We start from the raw sequence: 27,647 nt of genomic DNA, 5'->3' as shown, positions 1-27,647 counted from the left end.
AAACTACTCCAGAGAGTGATTACCCAGCGAAGAACGCAAAATGCGTCGCGCAGTCCGTATCATTCGTGTACGATACAAACCAATTATTTCTTGCGACGGAGAATCACCGTCACATTAATTTATCGAGATTATCGAGATTTATCGGGAAAGAGAACGACAGCATGTCTGGCTTTGACGCCGATTAGCATTCGCCAACCAACCAACCAAGCAAGAAACGTTCTTGCAAAAACGAAGCGACGTCCGACGATAAAACGATAATAAATATCAACAGCGACATTTCGACAATTCCCAAACTTTTCCGAAGCAAATCCGCTTGCACTTTCTCCGTATCAAAACCCACTTTAATATCCGTAATTCGAACTCACAAGAGTGAATATACGAAAAATGTAAAAATGTAGATATTTAATAGCTTCTCGGGAGAAAAAAAGAAAACTTCAAAAAAATTCGACCATATCAACAGCTGCGCAAAAATATCTCTACGATACGGTGCACTTATACGCAAAACATCATTATATTTAAAAACCCTTCCATCTCGGGGATCGATAATTCGATATTCCCAACAAGTAACATCAGGTACAAGCATGCAAAACGTGACGTTTTCAGAATTGTATTACATTGGATACACGTAAAACAGCGAAGCGAAAAATAAAACGCGAGAGAAAATATCTCAGTTCTCGCATGACATTTGTGCTAATTTATTTGAGCCAGCATCATATCTTATCTCACTTCTTCTTGAAACACACAGACCGTTTACGCTTTTGATTGGATAAACGGGCGTACGGATAATAAAGCAAAGATGTGTGCATGCACGTACGTAAGCAGCGTTGCAGCAAGCAAATATAATTTTAAGAGTGAAGTTGAGAGAAGTTATTGCGTGCGCGTATATATACGCGTGCATGTACATGTGTCTGTTATGTATGATGTGCAAACACTGAATAGGAAAGTGAAAATCTGTTTGCTATCTTGAGGGGAGGAGAAAAATAAAGAAAAGTAAGTGAAAATTGCTACCGCCAGCGTATTACTCGTGAAATAATAAGAACGCAACATGACGTGTTTACTGCGAAGCGCACCGCGAGAATCCTGTCCGCGAAAGAACGCGATATCGAGAAACAATCTCGTTACGCGCAATGTCAACTCGATGTTAATAAATAAACGATTTGCGTCTCATAATTTAACGGCTTCATTGCTATTGTTATATCATCACGAATGTCAAATATCGGATGACTGTGTAATTCGATATATTTATATTTATACATATATACGTATATTTATATATATATATACATACATATATATGTAAATAAAATGCAGCAATTATTGTTCCATTTGACGTTTGTTATCTTGTCTTGCGAACATAACTCCACCGTTGGACCGTTATGCTTAACGTCTTTGCCGTCTTTGTCGACACTCCAACAAATCACACTTTAAAGCTGGCGCGTTATTTTTTCATTGTTCACAACATCTCTTGTCAGGGTAGAAGCTATTGTACTCTACGCAGAAATACTTGACTGGAAAAGTTTCTGTGCTTCCAGTAGGATAACGAGGCGGAGCGATAGGGATAAAACTTCGAGCCTCTCCACTTGCGCTTGCATCGATAAAAGAAGGAGAAAAAAAAACATATCTCTCAACTTTGGTCTTTTTACAGCTTTTACGCGCCAAGTTTCATCTCAAAATCGGGCGTTTCTGCTCGCGCAGAATGCCCTTTGTTGGAACGAAACGTTGGTAGTCTTCATCCCTCGAGTTCCCAAATAGACACACGTGTGCAACAAGCACGTGGATTCTTATCTCGGATTCTTATCGTCGTATCTGACAACATATTTCTTCTCAAGAAGAACCGAATCGGTTTCGCACATTTGCGTGAGAGACGCGAGAGGTCCTCGTCAATATATGTCATTTCTTCTCCTCAACGACTAGCGCGCCGAACGCGCGAGGACGCGTGCAACACAGTAACCTCTTTGTTCAAGTCGTCTCTTGTTTCATTAAACACCCCATGCTCTCTAACCCTCTCTATCCCCCCCCCTCCCCCCGTCCCATCCCTGCCGTGAGCTCGAAGGCTCGTGTGTGCGCGCCAATTTCTTCGAGAACTCGGCGAAAGCGCGCGATCCCCGTTTCTCCTTCTTTCTCTTCCTTTTCCCTGCGAGCTTAACGATGCCGCGAATCGATATTTTTGACAACGATATTAACAATGTCGTTCGATATCTCTGATAACATCCCTCTGGGACACGGCGGATTTTTACGCGCTTCTATCTCGGAAGAGGGCTCCTCAAGGGGCTTCTCGTCGTTCGCGTTATGCGCCGCTGATATCGATTCACTCGCGGAACACTGATATGATAAAAATGACGAAGCGCTCGAAAACGTTGCGCCCGAGCGAGAAATCTGAATTATAAAGAGTCTGAATGCTCGTTTTGTTAGGCTAATGCGACTTCCGGCGATCGCTGTCACGCGAAATAGCCAAACGAATGACTTTCGTGTCCGCTTGCCGCGCTTGCGGCGCGATGGTCGGGCTGAAAAATTTCAGAGCTTCCGGGATCTGAAAGCGCAAAAAAGCTCGCGCCAACAATTAATTAGATTCTCGCGGGGTAACAGCCATGTTTTCACGCTTTTTCGCTTTTTCCCGCTTTCCGCCGCTCCCGGTGGCCTCGTCTGTGCTTCCCGGTTGCCGTTAAAACCACCGTTTTCTACTTCCGCGACTCCGCACCGGCGCAGGGCCAGATATTCCGCATGGGGCGATGTTATTACTAAGAACAATGTTCATTTCAAAGTGCTACTCAACGCGGCTACGGCTGCCACGACGGACATGACGAGAAAATCACAAGCCGAAATTCCGGCCGGCGATGGATTCTCCGCAGGACGCGTAAGTGCGTATCGCCGCCCGGTGGGGGCAAAGCTGACATTCTTTGTTGAAAATCTAGTCTAGAGACCTCAAAACTTAACAAAATGAAACAAATTTCTCTTTAAATTATTCCTTGAAAGATAACGAAGAAGACTGTCTGAGATGATTTTTGAAAAAAATTCAACCCTAAAAACCTACAAACCCATAATCCCATTAGAAGAATACACAACCCAATAGCGAGAAACCACAACACATAAATCGGTAACTTTAACTCTAAAACCCCTTCACCCAATAGTTCAGTCACACCAAAACTACTAAAACACACAACATAACAATCCCATAACCCAAAGACTTATAACGAAATAACTACAAATCAAGTATTACTAAGTGACAATAAAATCATAACCCAATAACATTATAAACAATATCCCCATAACCCAACAACCTCACACTTTAATAACCTCAGAACCCAAACCATAACTTGACAACCGTATATCGCAATAACCCGTAATTCAATATCCCTATAATCCAACAACCTCGTAATATCATGTCTTAATAAGTTGCAATGACCATACAGAATAGTTATTTAGTTACCCAATAATCCCATAACTTAATAACCAAGTTTTTACATACTGTATTTAGAATGTACAACAATATATTCGTACTATATATGAATTTATTGTTGCAATAACTTAAGATTCAGTGAAATCGAACTTGAAGCCTCCTCGTGGCACATCCTGAATATATTTTCCTGAATTTTTCATCTGAAAAGTGAAAAGCTAATTCAGTTTGTACTAGAGCAAAGTTACAATAGTTAGTTATTATAGTTTTCATGGTGTTATTAAGTTATGATTTTATTATCACTTGTAGTAATTGATTTTGTAGTTATTCTGTTATAAGTCTTTGGGTTATGGGGTTGTTAGATTATGGGGTTGTTGGGTTGTGTGTTTTAGTAGTCTTGCTGTGACTGAGCTATTGGGTGACGGGGTTTTACAATTAAAGTTACCGATTTATGTGTATTTTTCTAGTGGGATTATAGGGTTGTAGGCCCTTAGGGTTGAATGTTTTCAAAAATCGGCTCAGACAGCCTCCTTCGTTATCTTTCAACGAGTAATTTAAAAAGAAATTTGTTTCATTTCGTTAAGTTTTGAGGTCTCTAGACCATTTTGTACAAAAATGTCAATTTCGCCCCACTATGCGGCGCCGGCGCGGCGGGGCGGTCGAGGGAACCACGTCCGGGATCCTTTATTGCGGGCACGCACGACACAAACGCTGAACAACACAGCCGCTCCAATTGCCGATCGTCCTGCACGAACACCGCGTGCAACATCGCTTCGGCCGGACGAATCAGAAGGATCGCATCAGTCGGCTCGCGCAAGAACCGGCAGTTTTCGGCGGCCTCGCGCGGACGCACGCCGAGTAAATTTATTATTTATCTTTTTATATCCTCGATTTATAGACTCGATACTCCGATATTTAACAAAATATCCGAAGGCGCGTTGGAGACCGCCGAGGCGCGCTCCGGCGCTTCACCACCGAACATTTCGTCTCACTTGTAAAGGCGGCTCCAGACTTGTGTCGGATCACCGTATCGTATCGCAATTGCGTATCGTGATCGGCCAAATGTGAACGAATGAAATGATGCCGGTGAACCAGGTCCAGACTTGTGTCCAGAGATGTGCGAATCAAGAATTTTTATGTCGAATCGAATCGAATCGAATCTCATTTTTTTAATTCGAATTCGAATCGTATCGAATCCATGAAATTTCATTCGAATTCGAATCGAATCGAATCATTAAAAAATTTAACATGACTATTAAACATGCACATAATGATGGAAGGTTTTGATATGAAAGGGGATATTGATATTGTAATATCATCTTATATATTTAAATATTTAAAGCAATCTATAATTAAGTTATTAATTATAAGTTAGGTTAATTACAAGTTAAGAGTTCAAACATACAGGCCCAGATGTCTCGTTTTGTACTTGATGCATGCAAATATAATGCACGCTAATATATTTGATTCGTAATTGAATCTTCGATTCGAAATTTTCGAATTATTCGAATTCGAATAGTTCGCACATCTCTACTTGTGTCGTATCTTCCATCGTGCTTCCTTCCTTTCCTCCTCAATAAATAATGAAGAGAAATGTAGTTAGCAGCAGCTAACACTGCTGAGAAAGAGACATTACCTCCACGGAAGGTGACGTGAAACTAAAGATACGAACGCGTGTGCTAGGTGTAAAACTAAAAACAAAATTCTCACTCCGAGCGGTCGAGTCGTATCACCTTGATCGCGCAGGTGCGCGATACGCAAAAACGATCCCATACAGTGCGATCTCATTCGTCCACCCTTGGCCGACTACGATCGGCGGTCATGATACGATACGGCGATGCGAGTCTGGACCTACCTTAACGCTCGCCTCACGGTCGGACAAATCGCCAGCCATTACGGCCGATGGTCGAAATAAGTCCCCATTGAGGATCGTCATCGGCCGGCCCCGCGACCTCGCGATCGCGCCCGGCAGAATTGAATTTCGTCCGTTCGATACTCGATAGACCTCGCGCGAGTATCTCGCGAGTGCATTATCGAGCCGCTTTATCCCACGAAACTTCTCCGAGGGTTGATTACCGCGTTATTATTATCCCCCGAGACCGGAGTAACTCGCCGCCCACGTCGACCACCGCCGCCGCCGTCGCATCGCATAGTAATACGCGCGATTAAGGGGCAGGAGGGAGGGGGGGAGAGAGAGAGAGAGGATCGATCGCTGGAATTTTATCGCGCGCCGCGTGCAGTAACTCGCTTAGATACTCGATAACTCGATCCGCCGTAAAATCTCCACCGCGCCGCGGCCTCCGTGCGACCACCGCCGACCCCCGTCGCAGCCATATTTTCTTCGATCTTGCCAGGAGGTCGATTACTCCCCCCTCCCTCCGCCCTCTCTCCTCCCGAGCTCGGCCAGTCGCTCTCGAAAGTGTAATTGGATAAATCCGCGTTCTCGCCCAGATAATTTGTATAATTCCCCTTTTCTTCCCTCTTTTTTCAAGAAAGACAGTGAGAAGGGAGGGGACGGGGGGCAAGATCGTTAGACGGAAGCTCCCCTTTCCGCTGAAGCATCGCGCGCACTTCCGCTCCTCTCCTTCCTCGACTTAAGTTGGTGAATGCGGATGCGTTTTGCATAAAATGCATATTCATCACACGCGAAAAGAAGCGTCTCTCCCTCCCTCCCTTCCTCTCTCTCACTCTCTCTCGCGCGCGCGCGCGCTCGTTGGGGCTCGTTTCTTCATTCACGTACGTCACGAAATTCGCAGAGAAGACGTAAACGAAAAATGAGAGGGAGACGCGTCCGCAAGAGGAAGGACTCCTGCCGGTATCGACAGGGTCCCCGCCCGTCGACGACAGCCTCGTCGTCCTCCGCGCGCGCGAGATAGCCCGAGGAAGCGCGCGCGTCGGCGGCTCCTTGTTATCCGGAAGGATAAAGTTGGGAACACTCTGTTCCGCCGGTCGGTCTTTATCAATTTTCAGTACCTTTCGCGTGGCGGGCGGGCGGTCGCGCTCTCTCTCTCTCTCTCTCTCTCTCTCTCTCTCTCGGCAGGAGAAAATACATATTCATCTCGGCCGCCGTTCCAGAGAGGGTGCATTCGTAATGGAGACGAAAGGGACAGGAGGGATCCGCCGGATCTGCGTACATTTCTCGTCGGACGTCCGCGTGAATGGCGAGCAATATCGATCAGTCGAAGGGGCGGGGGCGGCGAGAGTCGGGGAGCGAAGAGTCGCTCCGCGGCTCCGCCGCCGCCAACTGTTTCCTGAAAGACCCCGATTCAATTTCTACCTGCTTTAGCGGCCCCCCGGCTGTGGCTGTGGCTGCGGCCGGATGTAGACGTGGCTGTGAATGTATGTGTGTGCGCGCGCGCGTGTGTGTGTGTGTGTGTGTGTGTGTTACAGCCGCAAAACGACGACGACAGATATCGTTCCGCGCGCACGGTACGCGTGACGAATAAGTGTGCCCACCGTTTTCGATACGGCGTATCGCTCCCAGCTCCCCCCGCCGTTCTCTCTCGCCGTTATATTTCAATCGGGAAGCGCGCGCGGATCAAGCGGCGTATTTACAAGGGGCTCCCGCGCGCTAACTCCGGCCGGTTAGAAATATTTGTTTCGACGTTCGCAAACACATCGCGCGGATGAAAAGACTGCGCGCGCGCGCGCGTTCGGAATCCCCGTAGATCGGCCGGATGTCGAAAGAAAAAACGAGCGGGTCGGAAAAAAGAGCGCGAGTGGGAGGAACGGAGAGATAGCGGAGAGTGAGAGAAGAGAGAAAAATCGCACTCGCCGAGGGGCAACGAGGGGGGTGTTAACTCCGCTAAAGTCGGGGTGAACGGCCGAGGAGGACCGGAGCCGAGGGGGTGGAAGAGAGAGAGAGAGAGAGAGAGAGAGAGGGAGAGAGAGGGAGAGAGAGAGAGAGAGAGACGAGAGTATCGTCATCGCGTGCGCCCGCGTAGAGGATCAAACTTTTACCTGTGCAGAAACGCGGAGAGAGATAGAGAGGAACAATATTTATCTTGCGCCGGCTGGAGATGATATTTTTCCGCGGCGTAATTTTAACGACACGGCGCTGCGGGAATAGACGTTTCGACGGAGGATCTATTAGGGTCACAGCAGTTAAATATTCGCCGGCCGGGCGGATTTACTTCCGTTGCATCTCTCTCTCTCTCTCTCTCTCTCCCACTTCGCTGATTATCATAATCGAGAGCGCGGAAAGCGTACGTTCGCGAATCCTCGCCGGGGAAAATCGCGACAATTGGCGATCGGGGACGGCCGTTCTTGAAAATACACGACTAATTGCGCCCGCGGAGGTGACCCGGTGCGAAAATTTCCGGCGGGGAAACGCACGAGAGGCACGCTCGTCGGAGAATGCGAGTCGAGGATCGAAGGATGTTCATCGTCGGCCGGAAGTCTCGCGTCCGTAGTATAGTAATGTGAAATCTGACCCGCCGTCTTTCCGTCCTACGCCAGTTCTTCAATAATGACTTGAATTTTTAAGTTTCCGCCGAAACCAGTAAATAATAAATTCAAATAAATTCAAATAAATTGAAATAAATTCAAATAAATATAATTTTCCACGCATATTATTTCATTAACCTCACTGTTCCTCACGATATCGTCACTTGTAGAGTGGTTTGTGGTACCGCGGCGTTGACACACGACGTTATTGCAGAACCGGAGGACAACATTGTCGGACACTAACATGTACGCGGCGGACTTGTTTGGCGCGAAGAGTATAGCGTCCAACGTGTGGAGAAAGTCTGGAAAGTTCGGAAACCGCCCGAAGCTGCATGATGATCGTGGCGGAACATCAGGATGCCCCTCTCTCTCTCTCTCTCTCTCTCTCTCTCTTTCCCCCTGCTTTTCCGGTATTAACCGCGAGGGACTTGCGTACCGAATGCGCCGCAGCAGAACTGCGAATCTTGCGGAGAGCCGAGGCTTGCTCGGGGAAATTGCAACTTGCGCGAGCGCACAGCTGAGACCTCAAGAGGCAGGCGTGAGATCAAAGGATGCGCGCGATGAGGAAAACGCGACAAACTACATAGTCGCGCGGCGCGTCGTCTTTGAGAGCGTTTCGGATCGTGCTCGCAGTTATCCTCGAAATTATCGTCGTCGGGAAGCCTGACACGTTAACTCGCCGACCGGGCTGATCGAAAGTGCGCGCGCGCGGGGAAGCAAGTTGCGGCGCGGCGGAGGTAATTAACGGCGCGCGAGCGGGCGCTTCGTCCGTGAGGAAAAAGCGCGCGCGGAGGGAAACGAACGAATCCACCGAGCGAGTCGAGAGCTCCAGCTCGGTCCGAAGACCGAAAGTAAAGTAAGGGTCCGCAGGTCGATGGTTGAATCGATATCAGCAGGACGATTTTTCGGGCCACTCGCTTTCACAGCGACGGGATTTTCTTTATTGATATATCAGCCGCCGCGGCTGACACGTCGCGCCGACGTCGTCATCGTCGATCGATAAATATAGCTTTGATATCTGGAAGATATCAGACAGATGCGTCGACCGATTATTGATGATCTAATCGGGCTCATATTCGAGTCGAGTCGACATGTGCGTACATCGATTCAACTTGAGCATGACGTGAGCAAAAGATAATCGGCTAGATCGCATTCAATTAACTTATTTACCTGTCTATTTACATTTATCTATATCTCATCTAATTCATATAATCTCTCTGGTGAGTATCGGGGCTCTCATTGTCATTCTGATTTCGTGTCTTGATCACGCTTACTTACGTGCACCAAGGGGCTGCCCCGTAAACAAGGGCTAGCCACAGGTCGTCGACGTCGTCGACGTATCTTCCAGATATCGCGAGGGAATGTTCGAGGCATCAAGTCGCCGTTCGATCTTCAGCGCGATCTTCAGACCGTCATTTCGACCGGATCCTTCATTGACTCGTTAACACGTCCCAACATCCCCCGTCCCCCTCGAGAGCTTCCCCTCGCTCTCCTCGGCGACTTGCCACTCGGCAAGCCGAGCAGCCAGCGCGAGACGCACGTCGAGCCAGCTCGCACAGTCTCAGAGATATCGAACTCGTCCGCTAGAGATTAACCGCGGCAGCCGCGGAAGAGGGATTGACGCACCCCCCCCCCCCTCCCCCCGGCTGCTGCCTGAGGGATCGCGCTGTTACCTCCGTCTCACAGGATCTCCCTTCGAGCCGCTGAAACGCGGCCCGACCGAGCCGGTATTTATCGCGCGCGCGGGTATTAACCGCGCGGTGCACCGACGCGGACTACACTTTGCCGCGCATGCACGACTCACTTGCGCCGTAAAGCGGATTATTTATGGCTTGCTATACCGCGTGCTCGCGATAGAGAACAACTCACCGTCCTCTCCTGCTCTCCTCCTCGTCGCCGTCGTCATCGTCGTCCCTTTAATCTGCTCTTCCCCGTAACGTCCCGCCAGCAGCCGCGCCAGGCCGCGTTCACCACGTTACAACCCTTCTCTCCCTTCCCCCTCCTTACTCATCCCTGTGACCCGCTGACACCTACCTCGTCGCGGCGGCGGTCGAGCACGTCCGCGGAATTCTCGGACTGAATCGACGATCGTCGGACGAGGAAGAGAAGAAAACGATATAATCGCCGGTGATAACCGCACCGCACCATTTCCACCAACCGCGCGGCCGCAGCGCGAGCCGAAGGAGACCTTCAACTCCGTCGCCGCCGCGCCGTGACGCTCGTCGTCGCACCCGTGTCATCGTCGTCGTCGTCGTAGTCCAATTATTAATCGACCGCGATAATAATTAACGAGTCTTCCAATAAGCTAGGAGAACCGCACGTACCGCGCGGCTACGGTGAATTTTTAAACGCGCTCGTCGTCCTCACCGGGACCGCGCGCGCGGCGCACTCTGTGCGCCATGGCGCCGCGCCGCGTCGCGCCCGGGCTGTCTCTCTCTTTCTCTCTTTGTCTTCCCCTCCCGCTCTTTGGTACGATTTATATATAAAAGCGTAAGCCCAGGCCGAGTGCCGTCGGGATTTAGAAAATTAGATAAATAATCGATTATAAAGGTTTTTGCGATTAAGCGGCGTTCCCCATGCCGCCGCTGACGAGTTTATTCGCGCTCGGTCGGATTCCACCCTACTTCTCTCTCTCTCTCTCTCTCTCTCTCTCTCTCTCTCACTCTCTCTTCGTGTTCTCAGAGGAACGCTCGCGCCGATATCGAGTGTCAGAGACCGATGCTGAGGAGCGTTCGCGTCTTCTTCCTCGCTTCGTCGTGAAGAGACGAAGAGGGCGGAGAACGCGGGAACGAGCGACCAGGGAAGAAGCGAACTTTGAGGGAGGGAGGGGGGCGGGAGAGGCGACGGCGACAAAGAGAGCAAAATGAAGGGTCGCGTTATGACTGTCCCCCCTTTCGAAGGGGGAAGAAACGATCAGCGTTTTACAGCCGCATGGTGAGTCGTGCGCGCGCGAATACGTGCAATATTAGAAATAACCTTGCGATCTCTCTTCCCCCCCCCCCTCCTACACTCTCTCTCTCCTCCCTACGATCGCGTGCGCACACGCGAGCGCGAAAGAGCGCCTCTCTCCCGCGCGCGTTTACGTAATATCCTTAACGACGTAAGCGAGATATAACAACTTCCAATGTGGATTATAAAAATATTCAATCTTTGTCGTACCAACTAGTTAACCTATTGATATGTAAACTATCGATATGTAAAATTGATATGTAAAGTCACGGACCAACGCGGTGATCCGCGTGGGGCGCGCGCGGGTCCGCGAGGCGGACGGCGGTCGCGCCTCGGGCCGACCCGCGCGCCCCCACCTTATTTTGGCCGGCGTTACTGTCTTACTTGTGTGTGTGTGTGTGTGTGTGCGCGTATACGTGTGTGTATGTATCGTGTGTACGAGATGCATGTGCGTGTCTTGTATACTTTTGTGTTGACGCTACCACGCGCCTTTGATCATTCGATACGAGACGACGTTGGCGCCTCGCGCGCGCATCCGGCCGGAGGAGGAGACAGCCTCGTTGAGCTCGACGCCGACGACTGCGCCTCGTTACGTTGGAAGTATCGGCCGGCTCCTCGGTCTCCTCGCCGTCTCTGACGCCGTCGAGAATAAATACATCGCTAATCGGTGATATCAACAAGTACTTATCCTCATCGGTGTCGGCGATCAGCTCGGCCGGCGCTGCTCGTGCGCACGATGACGCGCTGCCGCGGGGCTCCCTCGTCGGCGACGGGACACTTGGACCTCCGGCGGCCTCTCCGCGACGCTGCCGACGGGGAGGGAGGTCGCGCCGACACGAACGACGACGTCGGGACTCACCACGATGGTTATTCCTCCGGCCAGCCGAGGTCCTCGCCGACCAGCTCGTAGAAGCGTTGATTGTGCTCGTTGAAGAACTTCCTCAACTTCGTGACGACCATGGGACTGACGCGCGGGTGACGCCTGCCCTTGCTCTCCCTCAAGCACTTCTCCGACGTCTCGTTCCGCAGGCAGTAGAAGCCCTTGGTATGGTTGAAGTAGAAGTTGTGCCTGCCGATGCGCGGCTCCAGCCCGAGGAAGTTTTCAATGCGGCGCAGCTGCGGCACCGGGTCCTCGATCAGTTGATCGCCGTTCACTATGAGGATCTGCTCCCTGGAGAACACCTCCAGCCAGCGGTGCATGTACGTGTGGTAGAGGGAGATGGCGACCGGTCTGTAAGACTCGTTGATGCTGCCGTCTGGTCGCATCACGAGCTCCTCGAAGCTACGCGCCACTTGCTGCTGTTGCAGCTGCTGCAATTGCTGTTGTTGTTGTTGTTGTTGTTGTTGTTGCTGTTGCTGCTGCTGCTGCTGCTGCTGCGGTGTGCCGTTGATTAATAACGTGGACGCGGTCGCCGCGTGCGTACGCAGCTGCGTGTAATCCGAGATCGCCCTGGTTACGGGCTCGCGCACAATCAGCAGCAGCTTGACGCTGCCGTTCATCGCGCGGATCCGCTCGGGCACCTCCGGAGTCACGAAGTAGCTCGGGCTCTTCTCGATGGTGATCTGGCCCTTGAAGGAGTACGGCATCTTCCGCCGGTACCACTCCAGCCCCTTGCCGTAGTTGTCGTCACGGTCGAAGAAGTGCACCTCGCCGGCGGCTTTCTGTATCTGCGGGTGCAGGAACAGCATCTCCAGCAGCGCCCGCGTGCCGCATTTCCGCACGCCGATTATAATCGCCTGTGGCAGGTGGCGGTTCGTGCGCGGAAAGTGGACCTTGTTGCTGAAGAGGAGAGGCGGCGTCGCGCGTACCTGCCATCAGTCGGGATATAGCGGATATTGTCCTCGGGCGTGCGAACATCGTTAGAATAACGGCGGCGAATAACAAACAACCCCTCAAGGCTTCGCTCGTCTCTACCTGAGAGACACGGACACGTACCTGAGAGACCAGCTCGACGGTGCGCCCCTCGACAGCGGAGACCGCGTGGAGGCTGTAAACGGCGCTGTCGTACAGTATGTGGAAGGTGAGAAAGAGGGACAGCAGCACGACCGACAGGAAAGCGGCGGCCACCTTCGGCCGGGATACGCCGACCACCAGGATGCAATCCGACGCGTCACCCTCGGCCGGCCTCATGGCGGAGCGAGGCATCCACCTGCGACAAACGTTCCAAAGAGCCTCGCGTTAGAGCCGGCTGGACAATCTGCTCGTGTTGCGTGCATCAGGATGCACAGACAGATGACAGAAACATGTTTAGAATTAAAATAAAAAAGAAAAAAAGAAAGAAACAAAACGTCATGTCTTTCTTGTTTAACTGTTTTTGTGTCTTATTAAATATGTTTTAAATAAGCGCAAGGAACATGTCTTAACCCTTTAACGCCTACTGGTAACTATAGTTACCAGAAACGCATTTAAGAATCCATATCCTCAAAAAAGGAGATATTTTCGTTTTCTTTGCACCACTAAAGGTGAAGGTAAAGGTGAATTCTTCTTCTAAAAAATGGTATATATACATATAAAAAATGGTATATATAATGGTATATATAATAGATTGTATGTAGATTCGGTTTAGTCTGTTTTTAGCTCAGTTTTAACGATAACATGTTTCGTCAAATTCCAAAATAGGCATAGTTAGCATTGTTACTGACATCTAGAAGTGCACCATAAATGATTAGATTGGTATCTGTTATAATTTTATACATTTGGAAGCTTTCTCAGATGCAAAATGTGAAATTAAAAGAATACAGAAGTTCAAAATGGCGAATCCAATATGTTGGACACGAAAATCAAGAAATCAACCTATTTTCGTGAAACCTGGTGACCAACCAGTTTTTTATGCGGCGAAAAATGAAGGGACGATTGACTATCTAAACGGTGATCTATAAGATATTCTTCTGAAATAGTAAGCTTGACGCTCTGAATGATAACACAAAATAGTAGTCAGTCAATGATAAACTTCACTCACAAATATAGTAAAGTTTCAGCTCAAAAATGTCAAGCTGACTATCAGAGTTATGTCGTATAGATTACTCTTCATTTCTCTCTGTATAGATTGCTCATTTCGTATATGTTTTCAGGATCCAAGTCGTATTTACCAATAAACGAAAAACGAACGATAAAAAAAACCAAATATAAAACTCTGATATTTTTTTGGTTATCACTACTTACAGTCTCAGTTCAGAAAAACTCAAATTTTATTCTTAAAACGCTTATAAAAAAGTCGAGCGTTAAAGGGTTAAACATGTTTTGAACATATGTGCATTTTATTTTTACTACAGTCTGAGCGCTTGACTTTTGATTCGGTTTGGAACGTAGCAGTCAGTGATTCAATAAGGAAGCTCCATTTCTGGGAATTCACGAAAGACAATTTATTTTATTGAGCCAAGTTCAACAATGCTCGCCGGTTTAATAACGCTCGTTTCGCAGGATTTGCCGGTGTAATTGCCGTATAAAGTCCTTTGTTGCCTTCATTTTTTTACATTTACGCAACGGATAATTGTGTTCATTACGTTTCACGTTACATCACACGTTGCACCAATCAAGCTTTCTTATTTGAGTATAGACGCCATTTCCGAGCAGTTTAGCGAGAAAATTAGGGAAAAGTCGGTGAAGTCGGGACTCTACTTCGATCTGCAGCGAAAGAGCAACCGTGTCCTTACGCTCGCGTCCCGGCGTGCAACGAGGTCCTTAGAACTTCTCGCGTTTGGCATCTCATTCATGGCGTTCGCGTGGGACACACGCGTCTGTTGCATCGATTACTTTCTGTTTCTTTTCTTTGGTTTCTCCTTCGTTATTTTTTCCGGTGTTTTTCCGGTGTACGTTTTCTCTTATTTCCTTGTCTATATTTTCTTTTCCACATTGCGCTTCTTGCGTGTGGCTTTTATTTTCTTTTCCACATCGCGCAATTCACGTTCTTCGACAGCTAATCTTAGAATGTTAACGCACTGCGGACTAGTTGCCCTATCGCTCTATCATACCCAACTTTTTATTTGCTTCGAATATTTTTTTTTATTATTTATGGTTCGTCAGTAGTTAAAAATTGCTGCAGTGTCTACATTTTCTCTCATCGCCACTTCTGCGCCCGCTAAATTGGCCGCAAAACGCTTCTGCGATGTCGTTAATTGCTTCGTCACTATTCACGCTTAAACGGTTTAGGAAATTAATTCACGTTACAAATCATCAAAAAACTTACAACTGTTGCCAACTTGCAGCTTGTCGCTGCGTCAGATCCGCTCTTGATTGATACATTTAGAGACGCGAAATGTCTCGTCATCCGTCCGTAACGTGTTAACAAACGCTTTGGGTCTACCTATTTGTGTCAACATTGACAATAACTTACTTGATCGATCGCGAAAAGCTTAGGGCGAAAAATAGCGCACGGTCGCTCTTGAGACGAGCTGGGCAGGATTTCGGTCGGCGAGCGGCAGGACGACTGGGAGACGAGACGCGCCAACGTGGGGCATTGCGATTTTTATTTCTCCTCGACAAAGACTCGTTTTCACCGCAATGTCGGCGATGCAAAAGCGCATTGTGCGCACGAATTTTGCTTGCGCGCACGCGCGCGCACATACGCACACACACACACACACACACAACACGTACAACCGATCAAACGCGCGATAAAACGTTCTGCCGGCGTGGAAAAAATCCGGGAATCGTAAGATTGACGGGAACTTTCGCGCTCGCGCTACGCTGTCGGGGCTTCATTCCCGCCGAACAAGTTGCAACAATTTCAAATCACCGCCGTGTCGGGCTCGCGGTCGATAATCACGCAGCCGACTCTGACATTTACACGAGACGCCAAATTGCCGCGGTACAAATTTATCGCGGGAACTCTCGCGTGACAGACGAGAACGAGGTGGCTGTCGATGCCGCCGCGTCCGCTAATTTCGTTCGCCATTGAATGCGGGCTTAAAAATATCGACCGGCGGATTAAGCGATGCGCGACGCTTCTCCCGGACGGAGTAGTTCGCGTTACGATTCCGCTGGTTGGCTCGTGCTTGCTCTCTCTCTCTCTCTCTCTCTCTCTCTCTCTCTCTCTCTCTCTCTCTCTCTCTCTTTTTCTTCACATTCTCTCCTCGTCAACGGCGATAAATCATCGACCCGCATTGCCGCGTTCCGTCGGCAAAAAGTAACAGCCGTTCCTCCCCCCCACTCTAGCCGTCCCTCTTTATCTCCTCCTCGTCGAGGCGATTAAGCCTCAGCCATCTCGTGAGATACATCGAGAGTACGTCAGATATATTTACATATAGCCTGTAAGTTCATTTACATACCGCGAGTTCTCGCGGCCGTGGTCGTGATCGTTGGACGCGTCGTTAAAATTGAAGATACATCGCGAAAGCAGATGGGACGACGTCGCCGCAATTCGCTCCGCGTTGGCGTCTCTTTCGGCGAGCGTGGCGGCAGTTCGCTCGTTCGCTCTTTCATCATGTAAGACGACGGGATTTGCAACGTTAGCGCAACAGGCGCAAATGTAAGTTGTGTGTCCTCGCAAGCGCATAAAGGTCTCTCCGCGATGAAGAGAGAGAGAGAGAGAGAGAGAGAGAGAGAGAGAGAGAGAGGGAGAGGGAGAGAGAGAGGGAGAGGAAGAGAGAAAGTTAGTGAGTGAGAGACGGTCTCTCACGCGAACGAATCGGGATTCGCGGGTGACGAAACTCGCAGTTGAGAGGAGCTCTTAAGCTCGGAATAGCTAACGAACTCCCAAAACGAGACGCAGCAGGACGACCAAGCGCGAGCAGAGATGAGAGGACGACGAGGCGACGAGGGGCGAGCAGGGGCCGGGCGAAGAGGAGGGCGAACGTAGGATCGATCCGCTATAAATGATGCAGAAAGGTCGGTACCCCTGAGACAGAGAGCGCAATCTAAATTTGATGCCGCTGCATTTTGTATTCCAAACGTAATGACTTCTCCTAACGTTCCTCGAGATGGCGATACGCATTCCCCCCTCGCCCCCGTCAGCCGAGGTTACATCATCGGCTTCGCGCGCGCGCATCGTCCTGGCCCCCCTCCTGGCCCCCTCCGCCGGAATGCCTCGTCGTCATTCGGTCCCTCAATCGGCGACTGGAGTCGCAATTAGCGAACTGCTAACGAAGCCGCGTCGTCTCGCCCGATCTTCCCGTCCGCGAGAAGATCCGGAAAATTCGCGCGCGCGCCCACATCTCGAATTCGCAGCTCGATAGTCGGTATCGATATCGACGTGACGATTTTCCGAGCCGTTTCCCGCGACCAGATTCCTTTCGCCGAATCGACGCTGCGCTCTCGATCCGCATGGCGTTTCGATAAATCAATATCGATCTGGATATCTGGAAGATGACGCGCAGGTGCCGGTCGATTATGCAGTTCGACAAAGTGTGACTGGTACAGCTTTCTTTCTTCCTGTAGTTTTTCGGACGCGCTGATGCGAAACCGGCCTCCGAGTTGCTCCGTCGCGTAACAATTTTGAGAAATTTGCAGCTAAAGCTGCGAACAAGGGCTGTCTCCGTCAAATTATAACTACAAAATGTGACGTGCCGGAGAAGTTTCATCTCCGTCAGAATTAAGTACGTTGTTGGGGCGCTTTTTAGGCCTTAAGAAGAATTCTTTCTGTCAGTGATGGTTAACAAGATATTTATGGTTGTAAATGTGGGGTTTACCGCGGAAGAGCTATAAATTAGATTATTGACGATTTACGCCAGATAGCTTTCAATTTTAACTCGACGGTCTTTAAGGCGCTGAGAGAAATACGAATATGAGAGAACAGGAAGTTCATATGTCAAAATTAACAAATCCCAAATGGTAGATTTCACTCGGTGGGAACTCGTCCAGCACGTCGCGTTTCGCGGTATACGAAATAACGACAGGATAAGATGAAGGGTGAGAAAGCAGCCCTCTCCGCAACTCCGACTCCAGATTTCTCAACATTGTGACGCAGCAACGAAGCAATTCGGAGACGGAGCAATTCAGCATCGAAAAGTTTACGTAGGAAGTATAACTAGTTCGATTCTGGTGATCTGTCCCGTCTAACATTGTTATCGATAATCCAGTCGATGTCATGTTCGGGTCGGGTCGGGTCGATATCGATTCGACGCGAATGCAGCATAAGCTGAATAACGACTGGATCGCCGACATGCCCGCGTAATATCTCCCAGATATCGCGAGGAATACCAAATCGATCGTGGGATTTCCGCGCGACTTAAATCTGATTTCCAGCGGATTCTTTATCGACCAGTGAACCCGGGGCGACGGCACCAGGGATCGCACATCGAACAAGTTCCTCTCTTGCTCGTGCTACACACACACACACACACGCACACACACACGCACACACACACACGCACACACACACACACACTCTCTCTCTCTCTCTTTCCTCTTCTTTTTATCTGCAAATAGATACTTAATGCCGCGACTTCGTGCTCGCGTATCCGGCCGCTTTAATATTGTATCCTTAACGGGACCGGCTCTCCCATCTAGGGATTGCACGGAACAATGTTCAGACGGTCGGTCGGTCGGTCGGTCGGTCGGTCGGTCGGTCCACACAAGCCTGCTGCACACCGGCAGTCATTTAATGCGCAAGTTTTCCGGCTGAAATTTGCTTTGTGCCGCCGTTGTGCCGTGGCTGGACGCGGCGCGGCAGGCCGAGGTGTTTCCGTGGGAAACACGCAGCCCGTGTTATCCGAACAAATTGCAATTTCCAGAGTTGCCTTCCGCGTCGTTGCGCCCCTGTCGAGAGCCAGTCCTGCGCCCGTGACTATCGAAACGACCCGCCGCCGTTTACTCATTATCAGCCTAGCGTATCAACGGTATAATTATATGCACGTGAATTCGCCGGCCGCGCAGTTGACGCGATCCCGTCGTCGACTTGGCGGCTTCGTCCCGCGAGGATCGCCGAGGACGAAAGTGATAATAACAAAAAGCCGTCGTCCGCCGCCGCCGCCGCGCCGTCCAAATCGGACGCTCGTTCCGCTCAATTGCGGAACGCGGAAAGCGGCAATTTTCTCGTCAGCGGGCGACGAGAGCGCGGAAACGTTAATCGGCTAATTACAGCGCGGACGTGTCGTCGTCTAACCGCGCGAGCTCTCGCGCGCTGCGAGTCGAGGCTGCGACGGATATGTCTCGAGATGTGTCGTCACGCGTCGTGTGCGGATTCGAAAGAGAGAGAGAGAGAGAGAGAGAGAGAGAGAGAGAGAGAGAGTTGTGTCGCGTATACGTGTATACGTGCGCATTAACCAGTTCGCTAATAATGACTCGTGTATGAGAGGAAAAAAGAAGCGCAACAACCGGTGACGACTCATACACGAGCGCAATGAATGGCTCCGTCAATTTTCAACGAATCTTATGGAATATGCGCGCCATTTTGGAAAGATCGTCATAACATAATTGCGATATGAAATTTCGAGAGGTAGAAATTTGCACTGAAACTGACAACGCCGATTTTCCATGAATTACGCGTCAACTTGGCGCACACAGCCGTGTCTCTTAGGTCGCTGAATTACGAATCCGGAATCAAATTTGAGAAATTCATAATGGCGGGTCCAATACGACGGCGCTTGAATGCTCAATTTTGTGAGTTTGTGAAAATTACTCATTAAGATTGATATCTTCACTTGATTTTATATAAAAAGAGGGTTTCTCTCGGGTTGCTGGTGACGAAATTTCAAGATTCAAAATAGCGGATCCAACGTGACGGCCCCAAGTGACTAATTTTAACGAATTAACGTGTTATACTTACAAGACATCTATGGGGGGTTGAGGAGACCACCCTCGATGAGGCCGCGCCTTGTTGGGTAGTCGCGCGCGCGCACGTCCTTGTACGTTCACATGGTCGCGGTTTCTGAAACAGCGGAAAAGCGTGTCGTTGAGGAGGCGGGGTGAAATCAGCTTCAAAAGGGGAGACGATTAGGTGCTTGCAAAAGTTTGTCGGACTGCGAATGAACGCAGGTTACCGCGGGTCGACCGATTTCTTCTCTTTTACGGAGCCTTATAAATTCACGAGAGTACTTAGTCGCGAGCTTAAAATTTATCCACGGCATCCCAACGTAACAACGTAACGTCATCTCTGTTACTGGCGAAAACCAAACCCGATAAAGTGCATCTACGCGCGCGCCACTGCGCGCTTTTTTATTTCAACCGTAAAAACAGACTGCCGCGGAAACGAGATATCTCATTTTTATTTATTCAGATCGATCGTGGCTGTCACAACGCTGAAATCATCAACGCGAAAGCGAGCCGAGAAATTGCGCGGACAGGCCAAAACCGGAAGCGCTGCGACCGTTGTTTGCAGAGAATTACTGCTCGATCCTGCACGATTAAACACGTCGCGAGGATAAAGATATCGCGTCGTGTATCTAAATTAATATTAAACCCTACAGGCTTTCTCCTCCTTCCTTTCCCTCTCTCTCTCTCTCTCTCTCTCTCTCTCTCTCTCTCTCTCTCTCTCTCTCTCTCTCTCTCTCTCTCTATCCCTCTCTCTCCCTCTGTGTGTAACCGGTCGTGTATACAGCAATTAAGTATTCTAAGTGGCGTTATTACAGCCAACGCGATAATTCGCCGTTTCGCGCGCGTTCTTACACGACGGCGTATCGCGCAGATAATAACAGCGCGATAATAACAGCGGATTTTCCCGGAAGAAAGTGAGGAAGGGCGAGAGAAAGAGAAAGAGCGCATGGCGCGGGAGGGGGCCGGGTGAGGGGGAGGGGGAGCGGAGGGGGAAAAAGAGAATGCGAGAATGCGGCGGGATGCACTATGGGAAATCAAACGTCTTTCAAGAGATTCCACTCGACGACCCAGTTGCGCGACTCGGAACTTGCATAGGGCGTAAATAGAATCAGCCGGTGGAACCGCAACTTTTCTCATTCTAAACTGTCGGTCCACGTGCTGCGTTAAAAGCACTGTGCTGATGTGCTGGTGTGCGCGCGCTCCAGATGCGCCTTCCTCGAATCGCGAATCGCGGCCGCGCGAGTTGCACATGGTATCGACTCTCTCCTACCTTCTCTCTCTCTCTCTCTCTCTCTCTCTCGTGCTATCCGCGACGCAGTTAAATTACATCATGTTAAAGCCAAACATTACATGTTTGTTACGTAATCACCGATATCGGTCAGTCGGTATACCCGGCGAGCGCTGTAGACACGTTCCAGCATCCTCCGCGCGCGCGAACGGCAAACTGGAACTTTAATAAACGCCCCCCCTCCTCCGCGGCCTCTCCCTTCTCCTTCCCCATCTTCGCGTGCTATCGATTCCCGTTTCATATATCTTCGCCGTGTCTCGCGTGTATGCATCTCTCCACCTCTCTCTCTCTCTCTCTCTCTCTCTCTCTCTCTCTCGTCCTTTCTTTCCCTCTGCCGTAAATAAGCAAAAATTGCATTTCCACGAAACAGTCATCCTTATCGGGCGCGCTCGCGGCTTTTTGTTCGCCTCGCACGCTCCTCTGAAAACACGCGTATCCATTCATCTACAACAACGTTGCCCGTGTCACAGCTCGCGCGGCGCTGCGGGCCCGACGATATATGCGTATCAGTCCGAGTCGCGCTTAAAGGTAAACAAACAGAACGACCGTCTGCGCGTGCTATCGCGTTATCGCGCGTTATCCTCGCTCGCTTGATCACAATCTGTCAAAAGCAGCGCGGCCATCTGCGCACGCGCGCGAGCGAGCGAGCGCGCGAGCGAGCGCGCGCGCGCGCGTTCCACGCGCCGCGAGAATGCCGATATGGGACGAAGTGGAATAAATAAAATAACGATGTGGAGCCGAGGTCGAATTTTCCGGCGGCGGCGGCGGCGGCGGCCTTGAATTCGGCGTCATCGCGGATCGATCGACCCTCGCGCGACTCGCTCCGCCGCTCGTTGTCGATTCGTTGAAACGCGCGCTTTAAATGCGCCTGCCTATTTCCATCTACGTCAGTCTGACGACCGTCTGACCGTTGCACGAAATAACAAGGACGCGCGTCGCGGCGCGTCGCGTCGCGTCGCGAAGCGTCACGTCGGCCGGCGTCGAGCCGGACGAATCGATATATCGAATATCCGGCGCGCAGGGGAGGCGGGGAACGGCGGTGGCGGCGGCGGCGGCTCTGGACGATCAACGTCCCGCGCGGGGAAGATTGCGATGCAACCCCGAGGCATTCTTCTGCTTGCGTAACACACCGAGCGTGGGCTAGGCCGACCTAGTGAACTGCCGGCGGCGACGACGGTTCCAGCAGCGCGCGAGATCGCGCGCGTGCGACACGCACTTCCCCGGCGCGCTTTAACGCGCGTTTACCGTCGGTCACGCGTTGCTCTCCGCAGCTGATTATTTGACCGCTCGACTCGCGACTTTCAATCGGCGAAGACGCCGCGAACACGCAACTCGTCACGACGCGCGACTCGGCCACATGCGTGTGTCCAACTTGCGTCTCTGCTTGAGTCTCGAATGCAAATCTCCCCTCCTCCCCCTCTCTCTCTCTCTCTCTCGGTCTGTCTATCGATCTCTCTCTCTCTCTCTCTCCCGGTGAAAATTTATAATTATATATTTCATTAGCTGTAGGCAGTCTGGCGAAGTTTTATATGCTAATCAACGGGAACTTGTAATTTAATTTCTCGTGCGCGTAAGTTGGTTAAGCATTATATTATGTAAATTGCGCGGGGTGGGGACTTGTAATTATAACACTTTTACACAATACTGTATAACCGCAACGGTCATTGCCGGCCGGCCCTGTAGCCGACGTGTGTGTGTGTGTGTGTGTGTGTGTGTGTGTGTGTGCACGGCTGTGGATCAAATTCTTTTTCCTTTTCATCGGAACGATTGGCACGTGACGGATGCTGTATGAATATACCAGCGGTATTGAAGGACACGTTTCGGCGGAAAATCCGCGGCGTTCCTGTCCGCGCCGTCTCGTCCAGACGGATAGTGGGAATCCGGCTTTAACCGTACACGCTCCATTCTTATTCCGCTCGTTCTATCTCTCTCTCCTCCACCTCCTTCTCCCTCCCTCTCCCTCCCTCCCTCTCTCTCTCTCTCTCTCTCTCTCTCTCTCTCTCTCTCTCTCTCTCTCTCTCTCTCTCGCCCGCAGTCTCGGAAGTTGCTGCTTTTTTGACAACCGGCTATCACCATCCATCGGGGGGAGACGGGTAAGGATAATTTTATGCATGAGACACACCGTATCACGTAGCACGAGGTAAAGAGGCTATTAAAAATTCAAAACGTAAACGCGCGTCTCGTCTCTAAGGAGAATGCGAGAGATGGAAGGATAATTCTCCTTATCCTCTCTGCGCGGAGGAGGCTCCTCTCTTATCCGCTATTTATATCTGTTTATCAGAGTGCGGACTGTTCGCAAAAGGCGAAGGTGGGTTAACGGGCGGGAGGAACGAGTTCCTCCTTCCAGCTCTCCCGCCGTCTCTCGGCGGGCTGACGTGCCGCCTCGAGAACGAGCGGAGGTAATGAGAGGAACTACCCTCATTTCATTCGAACACGCGCGTCGTCCTTCCGCGTAATCGCGATGACTCAGGATTCGAAAAAAAAAAAAAAAAAAAAAGAAAAGAGAAAAGAAAGAAGCGCAAATTCCAGCCGCGGATCGCATGGTCTCCCGGTGGCGTCCGCGAGAATCGTTCGAGGGCTACCCGCTACTCTTTAACGAGCGCTTTGCAAGTTGTCGGTCGATGTGTTCGAAGCACGCGAAAACGGTAAAAGTTCGCTCCGCTCCGCTCCGCTCCGCTCCGCTCCGCTCCGCTCCGCTCCGCGCCGCGCCGCCGTCGACAGTAGCGGGTAGCTGCGATCGATACTTTCCCAGAAACTTCCAAGTGTGTCGCGAATTTTACAAATTGTTGCACGTGCCACGAGAGAGAGAGAGAGAGAGAGAGAGAGAGAGAGAGGAAAGGGGGGAGAGAGAGATGACGATGGTGCATTGACACCCCCGTGGGGAAAAAATGGAGCTGCGCCCGGAGGCGTCCAACTTGATCCCGTTGGGGCGCCAACGGGGTTGAAACGCCGCCGAAACATTCGCACGCGGGAGGGGGGAGGGTAGGAACAGGGAGGGAGAAAGTTCGCGCCTCTCCGAGGTGGAAGCTCGGTCGACCGAGGGTTAGCCATCGCGGATCGCTCGCGATTCCCGCTTGCAAATTGAACGCGGCTGGAGATAAGACGGCACGGAATAATTTTGACGGGGACGAGCGCGCGCTTAAATAACGGCGCGCGCGAACTTTACTTTCCCTTATCGAAGGGTCGATTTATATGCGGCGGACCGATGAAAAGGCCGACATCGCTGCGATAAGGCGCCATTTGTCAGCGAAGGAAGGCGCGTTCTATTATAGATAAACGTTATCTGCGCCAGCTGAAGTTTCGTAAACGCGAGCACACGAAGTTAGGCGCGCGCGTCCTCTCGCACGTGCCGAAATGGAAGAGGAGGAGGGAGAGAGGGAGGGAGGGCAACAGGGGGCGTGAGAAGAGAGGGGGGGAGAGGAAAAGTCCCGGGAGAAGAATTCGATCGCTCGCCCGTGTCTTAACTGATTTCCGTCCGATTGCTAACGAGGGACTCTTCAAAAATTCGGATCGCGGCTTCTGGGATCCGACCCCTCCTCCTCTTCCTCCTCCTCCTCCTCGTCCGAGACGCGCTTGACACAGTTTCCGATTTCATCATCGAGTGTTCCTCATCGTGACATATTTCCGTTGGCCAGCAGCTACACGCGGAGGTCAAACGGATAGGTCGTGCTTCCGACACACCAGGCCGGACCTTGAACTTGTTCAGTTCTTTTCTAAGAGCAATTCTATAGACCTCCCCGGCTTTTCGCCGGCTCATTCGTCGCGTATATCCGGCGAAAAATCCGCTCGAGTATCCCGACACCGATAAGTAATTGCGATTTTATATATATATATATATATACACAAGGTGAGCCAATAACCATCATCACCTTGGATATTTCCGCGACGTGAAGATGGAAGAAAACTTGTCCAAGACAAGAGACTTCTAACTCGTGTTACGGAGGTAACGCCTGCCCCCTCCCCCCACCCGAAATAAGAGTAGCTTTGAAAACAGCCCTTGAAAGTCAGCCCTTTGTCTCTTCGATTCGTTCGATAAACTTCTTCCCCGCCGCGCTTTCGTGTCTCGGGGATATTCAACGACGATGACGCGGCGTTCCCGCGCGCAGCCATGTGCATATCTATCTTTCTTTTTTCACACATTTTGCATACGCTGACCTCGCGGTAGCGCGGCCTCGATTTGGCCCTCGCCTCGGCGGGAAAGGTTACAGCCGACATTCGCGCACATTCGCGGAGGCGCGAGTTCGAAGGCGTAGCGTGAACACGACGCTACCTTCCGCGGCGCGGCCGCGGCTCGCATAATCGATGCTGCAAAGCCGATTATGGTAATTCGCGAGGAGCTTAGACACACACACACACACACAGCTCGCGCTTGAAAACTTTAGAAAGCGCCGGGCGGCCCGCGGAGAGGGCCAGGGCCGGGGCCGAGGCTGCGGACGGTGGCGAGGGGGGGGGAGGGGGGAGGGTTGGGGTTGCGCCGCCGGTGCAACTGGAACAGTTCTCTCGGTCTTTTCAAGGACAGAGACGCGCTCCGTTGCCCTGGTGCATCCTTTGACCTTTCCCACATTGTGCCACGGCGTGCGGTCATTCGGTTATTTAGTATATCCGAGACCACATAAACAACGTATAAATAACCCGCCGTGACGCTCAAGGCACCGCTCGCGCTCAGCCGGCACCTCGTGAATAATGAACAATCGCCGCTCCTCCCTGCCCCGCCCCCTTCCCCCACCCCCCTCCCGGCGCCCTCCGCGTGTCGGAAAACGATCCGAGCGGACACGTCCGCCGGAAATCTCGCATCGATCGGCCATCGGGCGCGCCGCCGTTAACGTCCGCGATTGTGTACGCGCGGACGCGCGCAACAGTTTCGCCGCGCCGCGTCGAAAGCGGGGAAATGAAATCCGAAAATTCGCCTCAATTCCAGCGAGGCCGTCCATCGGACATCGCTGTCACGCGCCGCGTGACGTGTGATCGATATACACTCGGCGCGGGGCGGGAGGGGGGGGGGTGAATCGTTCGACTTCTCTCCGCTCCCCGCTCCCTCCTGCCGCAAATTACACAATTATTCATAACACGAGCGCGGCACCGTTAAAGCACCCGAGGCTTGTGTCCGCGGCGGGGGGAGGGAGGGAGGAAGAGGAGCGGCGAATCGCAACGGAGAACGGTTAGACCGTGCGCGCGCGCGCGAGAGAGAGAGAGAGAGAGAGAGAGAGAGAGAGAGGCGGCGGTTTTCCTTAAGGGTACTTCACACGGCGCTGCTTTCATTCGCTTTGAGCAAGCTTCTTAATTCGCCGGGGAGTCCGCGGGCAAAAACTTCCTCCGGACAATAGATTTACGTTTGTTAGCGCCTGAGAAATTTAGAATTCGCTGGGAAAACATGGACATGCGGTCGAGCACTTCGACCGCTAGAAGACGCCGCGCGTCTTCTGAATTTTGGACGCTGGTGAAATAAAAACCGAACGTCTAGAAGTTTCTAGCAGCGAATCGTAAGTTGCAGACGCTAACGAGGAAAAATCGAGCGTCCGCGGAGGAAGTTTTTGCCGGCGCGAATTGAGGAGCTTGCTCAAAGCGAACGCGAGAGCGGCGCCCTGTAAATTGCCCTTTAATTGTAGGAATTCACCGGGCGCTCGAGATACACACGACATTCGCGCCATGATCGATCTCGCTGATGCTCGACGACAGGGTTGCTCGCTCCCTCGCCGGTCGAGGGTGGCTTTCCGGCTTAACGAGTGGCGGGCGCGAGAGATGGCCGAGGAGGAGTCGGAGTGTCCTCGTTATTCGGGCCGCGCGAAACGCGATACGCGGGGTATGGCGGGCGGACGCGCGAGGGCGAGGGAGAAGGAGACGAGGAAAAAACGAATAAGGGAGGAAACGAAAGGATGAGATATATCGGTTATGCATACTAATGGCGCTGGCGGGCGCCGGCTCGCACGTCCGCGCCCGCTAAAAACTGGCGATTCCGGCAGCAGAGAGCGGCCTCCAAATACCCCGAATTACTCGCCAACGACTTCGCGTCGCTGCGAATTGCGAGATCAGCACCGACGACGAGCGTGTGCGCCCTTGTCGAAGGGTCGGCGGATCGATGGATCGATGAATCGATCCATGAGGGAGGGTCCTCCGCGCGAGTCCTCCGGATTCTCCGCGCGGGGATCACCTTATCCGTTGACCTTACCTCGCCGCGGCGGGTCAGGGGTCAGGGTTCGGGCGGGTGACGTCGATGTCGGGCGCAGGCCTCTCCGCGGAGGCGGCTGCGCCGGCGGCTCTTCGTGACGCGTTCATTAATCGGTTGCGTAGGAGAATCGGCCGCAGTGCACGTGAGAGCGCGTGAGAGAGCGCTCGCCGGAGTATCGTAGGCGTACGGACGATCGCGGGGGCGGCGAGCGGAAACGTAGTAGTAATAGTAGAGGGGCGGGTGGCCAGTAGTAGCGCCGCGCATTCTACCACCCCTTCTGGTCCTGGCTTATTGCCACCGGATTGCCGAGGAGAGGGAGAGATACAGATAGATAGAGAGAGAGAGAGAGGGGGGGGGAAGGAAAGAGCAGAGAGAGAGAGAGACAACGCGTGCGCACTCAAGCGCGGCCACTGAGTCAAGGTCTCGTTGACTGACCTGATCGACCTGACCTCGCTTTTCTTCTTAAAACGAGTAACCGAGCGAAACATCGAGCGGAGGCACGCAAGACGCGTGCCTGCGTGTACCTGGGTCTACCTGGCTGGCTGCGTGCGTGCACTTGTTAACCGCGACGACGTTCGCGTGACGTCTCTGCCGAGCGAGTTACACCCGTCTCGTATCACGGGAGTATCGATTGCTCTCTCCGCTCCGACTCGCCGCGCTCGTTCGCGGTCCGATGACTTCTGCTTCCGCGGGTCCCTGCGAGTGCGGATAT

At 51.6% G+C, this 27,647-nt stretch overlaps 1 protein-coding gene across 1 annotated transcript; it reads right to left on the bottom strand.

Moving 5' to 3' along the window:
- Window positions 1-10,877: 10,877 nt before the first annotated feature.
- On the bottom strand, window positions 10,878-24,009 carry Hs3st-A (Heparan sulfate 3-O sulfotransferase-A). Its single transcript, XM_025303747.1, has 4 exons — window positions 23,936-24,009; window positions 19,495-19,596; window positions 12,726-12,939; window positions 10,878-12,598 (listed from the first exon to the last, which is right to left on the bottom strand). The coding sequence occupies exons 1-4, from the start codon at window positions 24,007-24,009 to the stop codon at window positions 11,657-11,659; spliced, it is 1,332 nt and encodes a 443-aa protein (XP_025159532.1). The 3' UTR covers window positions 10,878-11,656.
- Between the last annotated feature and the right edge of the window lie 3,638 nt (window positions 24,010-27,647).

This window comes from Harpegnathos saltator, unplaced genomic scaffold (assembly GCF_003227715.2).
Source record: "Harpegnathos saltator strain DR-91 unplaced genomic scaffold, Hsal_v8.6 scaffold569, whole genome shotgun sequence".
Classification (NCBI taxonomy): Eukaryota; Metazoa; Arthropoda; class Insecta; order Hymenoptera; family Formicidae; genus Harpegnathos; species Harpegnathos saltator.
Note: the sequence above shows the minus strand (reverse complement) of the source record. Positions and strands in the feature narration are given on the sequence as shown.